The sequence below is a fragment of the Vitis vinifera genome, chromosome 7, assembly GCF_030704535.1.
Source record: "Vitis vinifera cultivar Pinot Noir 40024 chromosome 7, ASM3070453v1".
NCBI lineage: Eukaryota > Viridiplantae > Streptophyta > Magnoliopsida > Vitales > Vitaceae > Vitis > Vitis vinifera.
Genome location: NC_081811.1, coordinates 23,582,778 through 23,596,502, shown reverse-complemented (window position 1 = coordinate 23,596,502; position 13,725 = coordinate 23,582,778). Strand labels below are relative to the sequence as shown.

The 13,725-nt window shown below is 36.0% G+C and overlaps 1 protein-coding gene and 1 long non-coding RNA gene across 2 annotated transcripts; both read left to right on the top strand.

The window, feature by feature from the left end:
• Positions 1-1,605: 1,605 nt before the first annotated feature.
• LOC132254026 (uncharacterized) lies at positions 1,606-2,451 on the top strand. The gene has a single exon (XM_059737729.1). The coding sequence runs from the start codon at positions 1,606-1,608 to the stop codon at positions 2,449-2,451; it is 846 nt and encodes a 281-aa protein (XP_059593712.1).
• Positions 2,452-9,114: 6,663 nt separating this feature from the next.
• On the top strand, positions 9,115-9,607 carry LOC109122171 (uncharacterized). Its single transcript, XR_002029624.2, has 2 exons — positions 9,115-9,422; positions 9,530-9,607. It is a non-coding gene; the product is annotated as an uncharacterized LOC109122171 (long non-coding RNA).
• The last annotated feature ends 4,118 nt before the right edge of the window (positions 9,608-13,725 follow it).

The following is a 13,725-nucleotide window of genomic DNA, read 5'->3' as shown; positions in this document are numbered from 1 at the left end:
TACAAAAGATTGGTCGGACAACTCATTTATCTTACCATTACAAGGCCAGAGATAAGTTATTCAGTTCACATTTTAAGCCAGTTTATGCAAGAACCAAGAAAGCCTCATTTGCATGCTGTTCATCATCTTCTACGATATCTTAAAGGTGCACCTGGACAAGGATTATATTTTCCTGCAAAAGGAAATTTGCTACTAAGAGGATTTTGTGATGCAGATTGGGCTCGATGTTCAATCACAAGACGATCTGTGACTGGATATTGCATTTTTCTTGGAGGAGCTCTCATTTCATGGAAAACCAAGAAACAGACAACAGTGTCAAGATCATCAGCTGAATCAGAATATCGAGCAATGGCTTCCATTACATGTGAACTTACATGGCTCAGGTATTTGTTGGATGACTTGAAAGTAGAACACTCGCAACCTGCCAAACTATTCTGTGATAGTAAAGCAGCACTCCACATTGCTGCTAATCCAGTTTACCATGAACGTACCAAGCATATAGAAATTGATTGTCATGTTGTTCGAGAACGAATTCAATCAGGTGCCATAGTAACTGCTCATGTTCCATCGTCTTGCCAGCTTGCTGATTTGTTCACTAAGCCACTCAATTCATCAATATTTCATTCCCTTCTCAGCAAGTTTGGCGTTCTTGACATACACGCTCCAACTTGAGGGGGAGTATTAAGGGAAAGGAATCAAGGATCCCGTAATTTGAGGATGATATTTGATTGTATATAGAATATTATTTTGATTGATTGTAACTGATACGTTTGCTCATAGATTCCTAGAATAGGCTAACCAATACTTTGTATATATATATCTTCTTCCCTTTAAGTTGAAAAATGAGATATACACCAGATTTTCCAAAACACTCTGTTCTACTCTGTTTTCTTACAAAATGAAAGCATGCAATAAGGATGCAGTCAAGAATTTGCCAATCTTTATGTGAGAGATAGAGATCTACAATCAGAATGGAAAGCAGCCGCGGCTCTCCATGTTTGCAACGCGTAAAATTCAAGGCTGGAAGGAAATCAACTACTAACCCTTTCTGTAAATTATTCCATCTGCTGTATTAGGAAAGTGTGATATTTTTCAACATTGTAACTCTCTTTGAAAATATATACAACATATAAGCAACACGTGTAGTTCGCTCTTGAAAATTCTATGCCTTTCTATATGGTATTAAGAACAGGTGAACTTAAAAAAATCCATGGCAAACCCAGAAACCGCTCTTAGCATCTGTTGGAAACGTGCCTTAGGTTGCTACAGTTCTGGGCAAACAAAAAATTGCTGAATAATATGTCAATAGACCAAGTCTTTAGGAAATATTTTTTGCATATATATATATTTGGCTTGATATTAGGAATTGGTAAGACATGACTCGAAATTAGCAAATTTTCTTGACTTTCTGTTTTGTTTCAGCTCTATATAAATAGCAATGCAGTGAATAAAAATATACTTCCAGATACCAAGTTTTTTTTACTGAAAAAGTTTTGTTTTTCCTTTGATGTCATAAAATTTCTGCCCTGTTCTTATGTCATATATCAACAATTTGGTATCAGAGCAATTCTTCTTGAGGGATCTGTGAGTTGAGTGAATCTAGAAATGGAAATTGAAACAACTTTCTCCCATGTTGCACCACCGATTTTTGATGGTGATAACTATCAAGCCTGGGCTGTTAGAATGATAGTCCATCTTGAAGCATTAGATCTTTGGGAAGCTATAGAGGAAGACTATGATGTTCCCCCATTGCCAGCGAACCCTACGATGACTCAGCTTAAGACCCACAAAGAGAGGAAGACCAGGAAGTCCAAAGCTAAAGCCTACTTATTCTTTGTTGTTTCAAGCACTATATTTACAAGAATCATGAACCTGGAGTCAGCAAAAGATATTTGGGACCACCTCAAAAAGGAATACCAAGGCAATGAAAGAACCAAAAATATGCAAGTACTCAACTTGATAAGGGAGTTTGAAATGCTAAAAATGAAGGAGACAGAAACCATCAAAGACTACTCTGACAAGTTGTTGGGCATAGTAAACAAGGTGAGGTTGCTTGGTAAGGATTTCTCTGATGAACGAATTGTGCAAAAAATTCTTATAACTCTGCCTGAAAAGTATGAGTCTAAAATTTCTTCATTAGAAGAATCCAAGGATTTGTCAAGCATATCCTTGGCAGAATTGGTGAATGCATTGCAGGCACAAGAGCAAAGGAGAATGATAAGAAAAGAAGAATCGATGGAGGGTGCTCTTCAAGCAAAGGCAGAAAATTCAGGAGGAGGCAAAGACAAGAAAAACAACAATAAGAAGAAGAACAACAAGATTGACAAAAACAAGGATGGAACCTATCCACCTTGCCCACACTGCAAAAAGACAAATCACCCACAAAGGAAGTGTTGGTGGAGGCCGGATGTCAAGTGCAGGAAATGTGGTCAGATTGGACACATGGAGTAGATTTGCAAGTCACAACAACATGAAGAGGCAAAAGCTTCTACTGAGCAACATCAAGAAGAGCAACTTTTTGTTGCAACATGCTTCACAACAAGTAACAGCTCTAGCGATTCCGGGTTGATTGATAGTGGCTGCACAAACCACATGACCAATGACCAAGAGCTCTTTAAGGAGCTTGATAAAACTATCATCTCCAAAGTAAAAATTGGAAATGGTGAATTTATTTCAGTTAAGGGTAAATGAACTGTGGCTATAGAAAGCTTAACATGTTTGAAGTATATTATTAATGTTCTATATGTGCCTGACATTGATCAAAACCTGCTTAGTGTTGGACAATCGATTGAAAAAGGTTTCAAAGTCATATTTGAAGACAAATGGTGCATGATCAAAGACGCGAAGGGTAGAGATGTATTCAAAGTGAAAATGAGAGCAAAAAGCTTTGCTCTAAATCTAATGGAGGATGAGCAAATAGCATTTTCAAGCACTGTAAGCAATGCAGAATTATGGCACAGAAGGCTCGGGCATTTCCACCATGTTGGAGTTCTATATATGCAGAAACATAATTTGGTGAAAGGTGTGCCATTGCTGGAAGACAAGCTAGCTGATTGTGTGGCTTGTCAATATGGCAAGCAAACTAGAAGACCCTTCCCTCAAACAGCATGGAGAGCAATGCACAAGCTGCAACTGGTACACACAAATGTTGGAGGACCTCAGAAAACACCATCTTTAAATGGTAGTATGTACTACATTGCATTTATTGATGATTATACCAGATTTCGTTGGATTCATTTCCTCAAATCCAAATCTGAGGTTGCTAATGTATTTTGGAAATATAAAGCATGGGTGGAGAATCAAAGCAGTTGTAGAATGCAGAAGATAAGGTCAGATAATGGGAAAGAATACACAAATGAAATTTTTGATATGTTCTGTGAAGAAGCCGATATTGAGCACCAACTCACAACACCTTACACTCCACAACATAATGGAGTAAGTGAGAGAAAAAATCGAAGTATTACGGAGATGACAAGGTGTACGCTACATGAGAAGGAGTTGCCAAAGAAATTGTGGGCAGAGGCTACAAACACTGTAGTTTTTTTGCTGAATAGGCTGCCAACTAGAGTTTTGTAGAAAAAAACTCCATTTGAAGCCTGGTTTGGTTATAAACCAAATTTGCAGAATCTAAGAACTTTTGGTTGTCTCTGTTTTTCTTATGTGTCACAGGCGAAAAGAGACAAACTTGATAAGAAGGCAGAACCAAGAGTTTTCATTGGATATAGCAACTCTTCCAAGGCTTACAGAAATTTCCAACCACAAAATGGAAAATTTCTTGTAAGTAGAGATGTCAAGTTCATGGAGGATAGACAATGGAATTGGGAGGAGTCAATAAAGATGCAATTGGCAGAGGTTCCGCAATACTTTGATGAAGACATAGATGATGTCCCAGGTAGAGGTACGTACCAGGTCCTTATCTGATGTTTATGAAAGAAGCAATGTTGCTGTTTTTGAGCCTGCAGAATTTGAAGAGGTAGAGAAGGATGACAAGTGGATTGAAGCAATGAAAGAGGAGCTTAGAATGATTGAAAAAAATGACACCTGGGAGTTGGTGGACATACCTCAACACAGAAAGGTCATTGGAGTCAAATGGGTTTATAGAACCAAACTTAATGCAGATGGTTCTATAAATAAATACAAAGCCAGATTAGTTGTGAAGGGGTATAGTCAAGTGTTTGGAGTGGATTTCTCAGAAACTTTTGCTCCAGTAGCACACTTGGATACAATCAGAATGTTGCTTGCTTTGATAGCACAAAAGGGATGGAAGACTTACCAGTTGGATGTAAAATCTATTTTTTTAAATGGTTATCTTCAAGAGGAAATTTATGTAGACCAGCCCGAGGGATTCCAAGTCAAGGGACAGGAGGAGAAGGTCTACTTGTTGAAGAAGGCCTTATATGGTCTTAAACAGGCTCCCAGGGCCTAGTACAGTAGGATTGATGAACATCTTCAAAGTCTTGGATTTTTTAAAAGTCCAAGTGAAGCTACATTATATATAAAAGGAACAGATGCTAACTTAATTGTAGTTTCTGTTTATGTTGATGATCTGCTTGTAACAGGTAGCAATGAGAAACTGGTAAAAGAGTTTAAAGCTGAAATGCTCAAAGTATTTGAGATGACAGACCTTGGCTTTTTCTGGGTATGGAGGTGAATCAAGATCATGATGGAGTCTTCATAAGCCAAAAGAAGTATGCAAAGGAAATACTTAACAAATCTCACATGGAAGATTGCAAAAGGACCAACACACCAATGAATCAGAAGGAGAAATTTAGCAACGATGATGGAGCAGAAAAAGTGGATGAAAGCCAATACAGGAACCTGATTGGTTGCTTGATGTATCTTACAGCCACCAAACCAGACATAATGTTTTCAGTAAGCTTGCTTTCAAGATTCATGCATTATGCTAGTGAAGTGCATTTTCAAACTACAAAAAGGATTGTAAGATATATCAAGGGCACAACAAATTATGGCATTAAATATTCTTATTGTTAGAATTTTAAACTTCATGGTTATTCTAATAGTGATTGGGCAGGTTCTATTGATGACATGAGAAGTATAACAGGATTTTGTTTCAGCTTTGAATCTGAAATTTTTTCATGGTCCTCAAAGAAGCAAGATGTGATAGCTCAAAGTATAACAGAGGCAGAATATGTAGTAGCCAATGCTACTGTAAATCAAGCAATTTGGATCAAAAAAATACTTGTAGATGTACACATGAAGCAAAATGAGCCAACACAGATTCATGTAGATAACCAAGCTGCAATTGCAATTTCAAATGATTCTGTTTTTCATGGCAAGACTAAGCATTTCAAGATCAAGTTGTATCATTTAAGAGAAGAACAAAAGGATGGTGAAGTTAAATTGCTTTATTGTAAGACTGAGGATCAAATTGCAGATGTGTTAACCAAGGGTCTACCAAAAGCTAGATTTGAAACCTTAAGAAGCCAAATAGACCTCTGCAACTTCTAAGGCAAGGAGGAGTGTTGGAAACGTGCCTTAGGTTGCTACAGTTCTGGGCAAACAAAAAATTGCTGAATAATTGGTCAATAGACCAAGTCTTTAGGAAATATATATATATATATATTGGCTTGATATTAGGAATTGGTTAGACATGGCTTGAAATTAGCAAATTCTCTTGACTTTCTGTTATGTTTCAGCTCTATATAAAGAGCAATGCAGTGAATAAAAATATACTTCCAGATACCAAGTTTTTTTTACTGAAAAAGTTTTGTTTATCCTTTGCTGTCATAAAATTTCTGCCATGTTCTTGTGTCATATATCAACAGCATCTAGGCCTGTCATCAGTGCTCAGCCTCATCGTCATCAAATTGAATAAGTCCAACCTCTTTTTATGGTGCTCACAAGTTCTCCTCCTTGTTTGAAGTCTCAAACTAGTTCATCATCTACCTAAAAACAGAAATACATCAAAGGAGATAATGGATCCTGAAACGAAAGAGGCCAATGATCAGTCAATACATATATGGTCACACTATGATGGTTACTCACCTCTTGGCTCCTTGGACTTATGACAAAAGAAGTGATGCTTTTGTTAGATGGAATGGAGATTGCCTATGACATTTGAAACTCTGTGGAAGAGAAGCTTCTACTAATGACCAAAGAAAAGGGGGTTACATATGACCAATAAACATTGAGGATTGAAGAAAGGCACAAGGTCTCTTGATGAATACCTAAGGGAGTTCAAAGGTATTTGTGATGCGTTAGTGGCAACTAGAAAACCAGTAAGTGACTTGGACGAAGTTTTAATTTCAACTGCAAGCAAGACATGCAGTTCACTCTTGAAAATTCTTTTCCTTAGTATAAATATTAATAATATGCAGTAAATTTACTAGGGACATGGCGCATGCTATCTACCTTAACTTTTCATTGGCTAATGTCTGTGAGTTGTCCTTTAAATATTTATACTTTATATATAGTAGTTTAATGTGGGCAGTGGTTTTTGGGATAACCACGTATACTGTATACTGATGCCAAAGATAGCAGAGAGGAGTTTGTCTTGGGGCATAAAGGCAGCTGCATTAGGTGGGGAAGAAGACAAAGAGCTTTGGCGGATGTTACAAAGTAGAAATTGAAGTAAAGCCATACGTTTGATTTTCATTGGCTTATATTTGTGAGTTGTCCTTTAAATAGAAATGGAGTCTGTACCGTGATAGATTAAGTATAAAACTGCAATTATCATTGTCAATAGGGAAATGGGGGTTAATAGAGATGCAGACATTTAAAAAGTCATTTTGGAATTGAGGAGAGGAGATTTGCATCTCAAGTTGTAATTGGTGGAGTTGGTAATGAATGATGAGGCTTCAATCTGTATATAATATCCATCCTTATAATCATTGATACCCTTACTATCGCTCTCATAATCGTCATTCCTCTTGACCACACTCTTCTCGAGGTCCTGATCGTATGCATAATGTTTATGTCAGACATTCTTTTAGCAGGCATAATATTGCAACCAAATCATCTGCATTGTGGCCATCACCTTCGTTGTTGTTTCTCTGATCAATGGACTTCTTCAGAGAGTAATTGGATGGTGGCAGGTCCAATTCTTTAACATTGGTACCACTTTCACGGTAATTCAACCTAGATATTCCCAGAGATTCCAATGAAACCGACATGCCACTTGTTGATATTAAGTACAAAAGTAGGATTATAATCTTATATAAACTGGCAACTTGGATTATTTGAGAATTGAGAGACATCACTCCAATTATTCAAACAAGAAAGGTTGTCCACACTAGTATGTATGTATATGATCTTTTCCAGGAAAAATAAAATCTTCTAAATTAAGAATTAGAGATTAGCATGATAATCCATCCATCACTATACCAAGTTAGGAAAAAAGAGGTCACACGGATGTTGCATGTACCAAGTGAATATCAATATACCCGTGATCCATCCATCACTCTCTAGTTTCAACCATAATTGGTTACTTACATTTGAGGGAGTTGTAGTCATTTCTATAAAGCTAAAATCAGGAGGATATATAGCACATTAGCACTCGGCCTTCACTCGGAGTGAGTCTTACTAGTGAAGTCTTATTGATGTCTTGCCTCACATGTGGTATGCATGTTTATACTGGTAAAGGTATGTGAACGCAGGACTGGTCGCTAGCTAGAATTGAATTGATATCTGGAGCTTCTCGTGTTAAGAATGTTTAGTCATCATATATGAAGTACAGAGCATTAAGAATGCTTATGTCATATATGAGGTATAGAGCAGATGTCAGTATGGTGGTCTTAAAATCTTGTATTGTCTGTGACAAGATATATATATATATATATATATATATATATATATATATATATATATATATATATATATATATATATATATATATATATATTGCTAGCTTGTAGGGGCGAAAGATCAAGTGCATAAACCTCCATTCAACTGTATTTCTCCTTTGTCTTAATGTGATGAATCTGAAATTTAGGCATCATATTCGGACTACTGACTTAATTATTACCTGAAACAAGGATTATGTATATATATTCACAAAAAAGGAAATCCCCAGGAGAATATTGAACAATTTCCTTTTATGTGACTCCTAACTAACATTCCTAATAAATTGTTAACATGATGTTTTCTTCAAATCTTTTCATCTTTCTTTTCAAACTGCCATATATATATATATAGACTCAGACCTCTGGGCTTGAGCTTGATGGTAAAGGAGCTCAAACAAGCTAAGCACCACTAGAGCTTCTCATGAGAAACTCATAACTTCCTAGACCTAATGTTTTAAAATATGATATATGCACTAAGTGTTTGGAAGCTCTTAATTTCAAGTCATAATGTTTGCAGCAAGCTTGCTTTCAAGATTTATGCACTATCCTAGTCATTTACATCTTGGAGTAGCAAAAAGAGTCTTGAGATATTTGCAAGGCACGGTTGAACTTGTAATAAAAATAAATAAATTAATTCTAATTATGTCATTTTAAAATTTATTTATTTAATTAATAAATATATAAAAACCACAATTATAATTTTGTTAAGAAGTATTTTTTTTAATTTCATTTATATGATAATTAAATATTAAGAATTCATATATGCATTATCGTTTATTTTATATTATTGAATGCATTTGAATTAAATAAATTATAGTTTTAATATTAAATGTTACTATCATTTCACTTTTAAATTTTTTATATTTATCTTTTTAATTTTACTTAATTTTGAATGTTTTTTATTTTAAAATATTAAAAATATAAATTTATTCAAAAAATACTAAAATATTTAAAAAACAATAATTAAGTTTAAATATTTTTTATATTAAAATTAATTTGATTAGATAAATAATAAATTATTAATACTGTGATATCTTGCTCCATATTTTTCTATGTCAATTATAATTAAAAAAATAATTTTAACATGTGTATTTTTGTTTTTTTTTGTTGAGTTTTTTTCAAATATTTTCATGAATTTTAAATAATTTGGTTGAGTGCATTTTACATGAAAAACTTGTGCATGTGATTGTGCGGAAATTGAAATATAATTATTTGATGAACAAGGTTTCAAAATGGCATAATTGGTTCAGCTTTCTATCATATCTAGTCCCTACAGTTTGATACTTTTATGCTTGCTTGTGAAGGTCAAGAAGCTTGAAAGGGAGAAAAGACTAGATGTTATTCTAGATCGCAACCTAAATCGGAACTACGACATCCAAGAAGTGGAGATGATGATCCAAGTTGCATTGCTCTGTACACAACCATCACCAGGCGATCGTCCAGCAATGTCAGAGGTGGTTCGGATGCTTGAAGGAGAGGGGCTGGCTGAGAGATGGGAAGAATGGCAGCATGTGGAAGTTAGTCGTCGACAGGAGGCTGAGCGGCTGCAAAGAAGATTTGACTGTAGGGAAGATTCACTCTATCACCATGATGCTATTGAATTGTCTGGTGGAAGATGAGGTAATGGATGAATCCAATCTCATTCTCCTTACTTCAAAGCCATATAATTTTCTTTCAGTAGGTTAGCTTCGTCTCCTTCTAATTGTATTTTATTTAAAAAATTACAGGAAAAAGAACCATGCCTTGAATATTTTTGGATGGATTTCTGGTTCCAGCTTTTCTCCTTCGCTAAATTTTATTTGGAATTCTCATGTGTGTATGTGGTTCTGTGTGTTTGAGCAATGCTCAAACAATCCAAGGCCTTGTATTTTGTATTATGAAGCTTTTTCTCCATGTTAATATTGAATAGTGCCTTTTGAATCCGTGCTTGCTACAAAATATTTCGGTATGCTATTTCAATTGTGTGATGAGAGGCTATAGGCATGAATGAAATTACCATGAACAATTGCTAAACTGGGAAATTACACATTTGATTTATTTTGACTTAGACATAGAAGCAGTATTATTTATGATTCTCAATGACCTGGCTTCATTTCATTTCATGTGAATCTATGGGTTATGAATTCTGGCCCTATAGAATGTGAATTTTGTAGTTACATCATATTTACTGCACTTCAGGATTCAGGCTCAAAAATGTCAAAACTGGGGAGCTGAGCCCGGTTTTGAGTTAGAACTATATGTTGAGAACTACTTCTTCTTGTACAAGTACCCGCCCCTAAACCCGCTGTTCTGTGAATTTTGACATAGCTTAGGTTGTTGCAGTTTTCTTGTTCAACCCCACAAATTGGCAGCTGAGAGACATTGAAAGCAACCACTGCTTCACCTGCCATTTTTCTAAAATCGCCTTGTCTAATACCATTGCTTTCAGCTCCTATCTCTTGGTCTTTGCTCAGCTAGAAGATACATACTGTGGTATCTTCTGCAGGTCTCTATGCGCCGCCTCTTCAAGGTTGATGCCACACTTGATGTAGTTGTCTGAACTCAATCTCTCTATTTCTATCTCTATTTGGAAGATTTCTCAGATGTGATTCCAAATGGTCTGAATTTCTATTGTAATATCTGAGCCATGACTCCAGTGGGCAATGGCGTTTCTTGAATTTCTCTCCAGTTATGTTATGCTGCTGAGAACCCAGTAGTTCCATTTATCTACCACATGTCCACTGATGATTGATGCATTTGATATGATATAAATTAATACTGGAATTAAAGTGTGTTTAATAGTATTTATATTCGAAGTGTATTTTTGGTTGTTTGGATGAATTGTTCAGATCAATCAAATATATTCACAACATAACTTTGAGTACATTGCTTAATTAGAATACATCTCTCATTTCTGAATTCTGATTGCATTAGAGACCTATTCATGGCAGCAACAGCTTTAGCCCATTCCCGCATCTTTGCTTTCGCCCTCTCTTCATTAGCCTTTTGCTTATCATCATTGCAATTCGTACCGGCTTCAGTGCCCGGGATTTTCTCAACTAGAAGATAAGGAGGTGCCTGTGTGGAGCCGCCAGTCTCCCATCCTAGGAGGTCAATCCCAGATTCCATGTAGTCAGCACCCGCCATTGCAAGAGCTTCAATAGACATTGCTTCTCTCACTTGAGCTTGTTCGTTGATCAAGAAGCTGCAGGTTGTTTGTTATCTATCCATTTAGACCAAGGAGGACAGGAGAGATATTTATAGGTGAAGACCCCTTGGCTTGTTTCTCTATTATCAAGTCCTACACGGATGTTGCATGTACCAAGTGAATATCAATATATCCGTGATCCACCCATCACTCTCAAATTCCAACCACAATTGGTTACTTATATTTGAGGGGGTTGAAGTCATGTCTATCAAGCGAAAATCAGGAGGATATATAGCACATCAGCACTCAGCCTTTGCTTGTACATATACTGGAAAAGGTATGTGAACGCAGAACTGGTAGCAAGAATTAAATTGGTATGTGAAGCTTCTCATATTAAGAATGCTTAAGTCATATATGAGGTATGGAGCAGCGGTCAGAACAGTGGATTCTGCGCCCGTGACAAGAAATTTCAATGCAGTTGTAGAAGTAGCGTTAAATTTAGGTTTCATGCACCCTAATCATCGCAATTCAACGGTATTTCTCCTTTGTCATATGTCAATCTTAAATTGAAGCATCCTACTCCAACTACTAATTTAATTATTACCTGAAACAGGGGGTTATATATGCATAAACAGAAAGCAAGAAATCTCCAGGGGATTGAACAATTTCCTTTTCTTTGACTTCCTAACTTTCATAATAAATTGTCAAACTGATGTGTTCGTCAAATCTTTTCATCTTTCTTTTCAAACTGCCATATGTTCTTGGATTATATAAATACAATTAAACTGCAGACCTCAACCAATTACAAGCTTGCTTGAGCTAGATAAGCCCAACGTTTACTTTCAAAATAGGATTACTAGGATCTCTGAGCTTGAGCTTGGCCCTAACTTGTCTAAGCTTCCATCGAAATTGACATGACACTTGCGGATTACTGGTGCCAAGGTAGGATTATAATCTTATATCACTGGGCATTAACTTAGATTATTTTAGAATTGCAACTCACTCCAAAGTTTGAAAACAAGAAGGTTGTCCACGCTCTCTGCATGTGTATATTATCTTTCCTAGGAAAGAGAAAATCCTATAAAGAATTATGGATTAGCATGATGGTCAAATGGAAGAAAGATAGAGGAGCAAAATATTTAAAAGTAACATTTATCATGTGATCGTTCTTTTGACTGCAATCTTGTTCTCAACAAATAATGCTAACATGGTCATGGAGCTGATTGAGCGTCAGCTATTACAAAGTTGTGATTTGATGTCAGCTCTTACCAAGTTCTGATTTGACGTCAGCTATTACCGATGCTATTGTGATGCTGCGACTAGGAAATTAGTTACGAGTTTGAATATACCACGTTATCTCCCCCTCAACAAGTAAGGTCAAAATGATTAGTCTATTCACTGTAAGCCTTTTCTTAGGCTTACTTTTCCTACCAGTTAAAAACATTGTTTAGAGCCCTCATCAAACTGATGCCAGCTGTTACCCATGTGGGCAATATTGTAGCTAAAATTGTTGAAGTTAGTGAAATATGTGAAAAAATAATTAATATTAGGCATAGGCTAAATCAAATTTGAATTGCAGTACCATGCGTTATGCCAGCTAGCTGTAATAAATAAAGTCGCCATGAAACCAAGGCTTGGTGACAATTCTCTCAAATTAACTATGGAGTAGAGTTCATCCTCAGAAAAAAGAGAAGGAAATGATCTTCTAGCTAAAATGGGGAAGTACATGATGGAGATCAAATGATTGAATCTTTATTTTTCATAAATGTTTTGGGGTGTGCCTGCATTTCACATGAAGAACCTGCGCACATGATGCTGTGGAAATCGAGTATAATCATTTTATGTCCTGTTACCAAAATGGTACACAATTGGCTTGTCGCCATCATGTCTGGCTTGATGATGCCTTTTCAATGAAGCATATAGTCGAAAAATTACCAAGAAAAGATATGATACTTGAATCAAGTCCTTGTATTTTGTATTATAGACCTGTTCCTCATTGGACTTCATGCGATAATCCCATGTTAGATATGTTAGGCAGTGTGTAAAGGGAGAATGAATTCAATCAATGACCTTGTGTTCACATGTTCATGCTGTTACATGCACACAAAAACAAAGAAGGTGAAGATGAAATTTGGGTATTGATTCTTTGAACTTTTGATATAGAGGGTGTACAATATGATCCCAAAACCCAAAAAACCATGTGATATACGATTACTTGTTTGGATGGGCAGCTGGAGATTCATTTGGAGGGAGAGGGGACTGGTCCTTTTTCAGTATCAAACTAATAGTATCAGTGACGAGCTATACCACATGCACTATATACACTCAAAATCTCCGTGAATAGAAAATTTATTAATACAAAGTGCAAACAATTTAAGCTACAAGATGAATTCGTATGATGTCTCTGTGGACATTTAGAATATAAATGCTCTTAATCCAAGAAAAATGTATAACTCTTCTCCCTTACAAGAATTTGATGGTACTTGAGTTCAGTTGGTCTTCCTGAAAATGGTAATACTTCAGCATAATGCCCGACCCAGCCAAGTGAAAAAGTTGTACACAGAACTTGGTTTTCAATGGGACGTGGGCAACTTCTCTTTTTGTTTGTTTGGATGAATTGCTCACATCAATCAAATATATTCACAACATAACTTTGAGTACATTACTTTATTAAAATACATCTCTCATTTCCGAATTCTGATTGCATTAAAGACTTATTCATGGCAGCTACAGCTTTAGCCCATTCCCGCATCTTTGCTTTCACCCTCTCTTCATTCGCCTTTTGCTTATCACCAT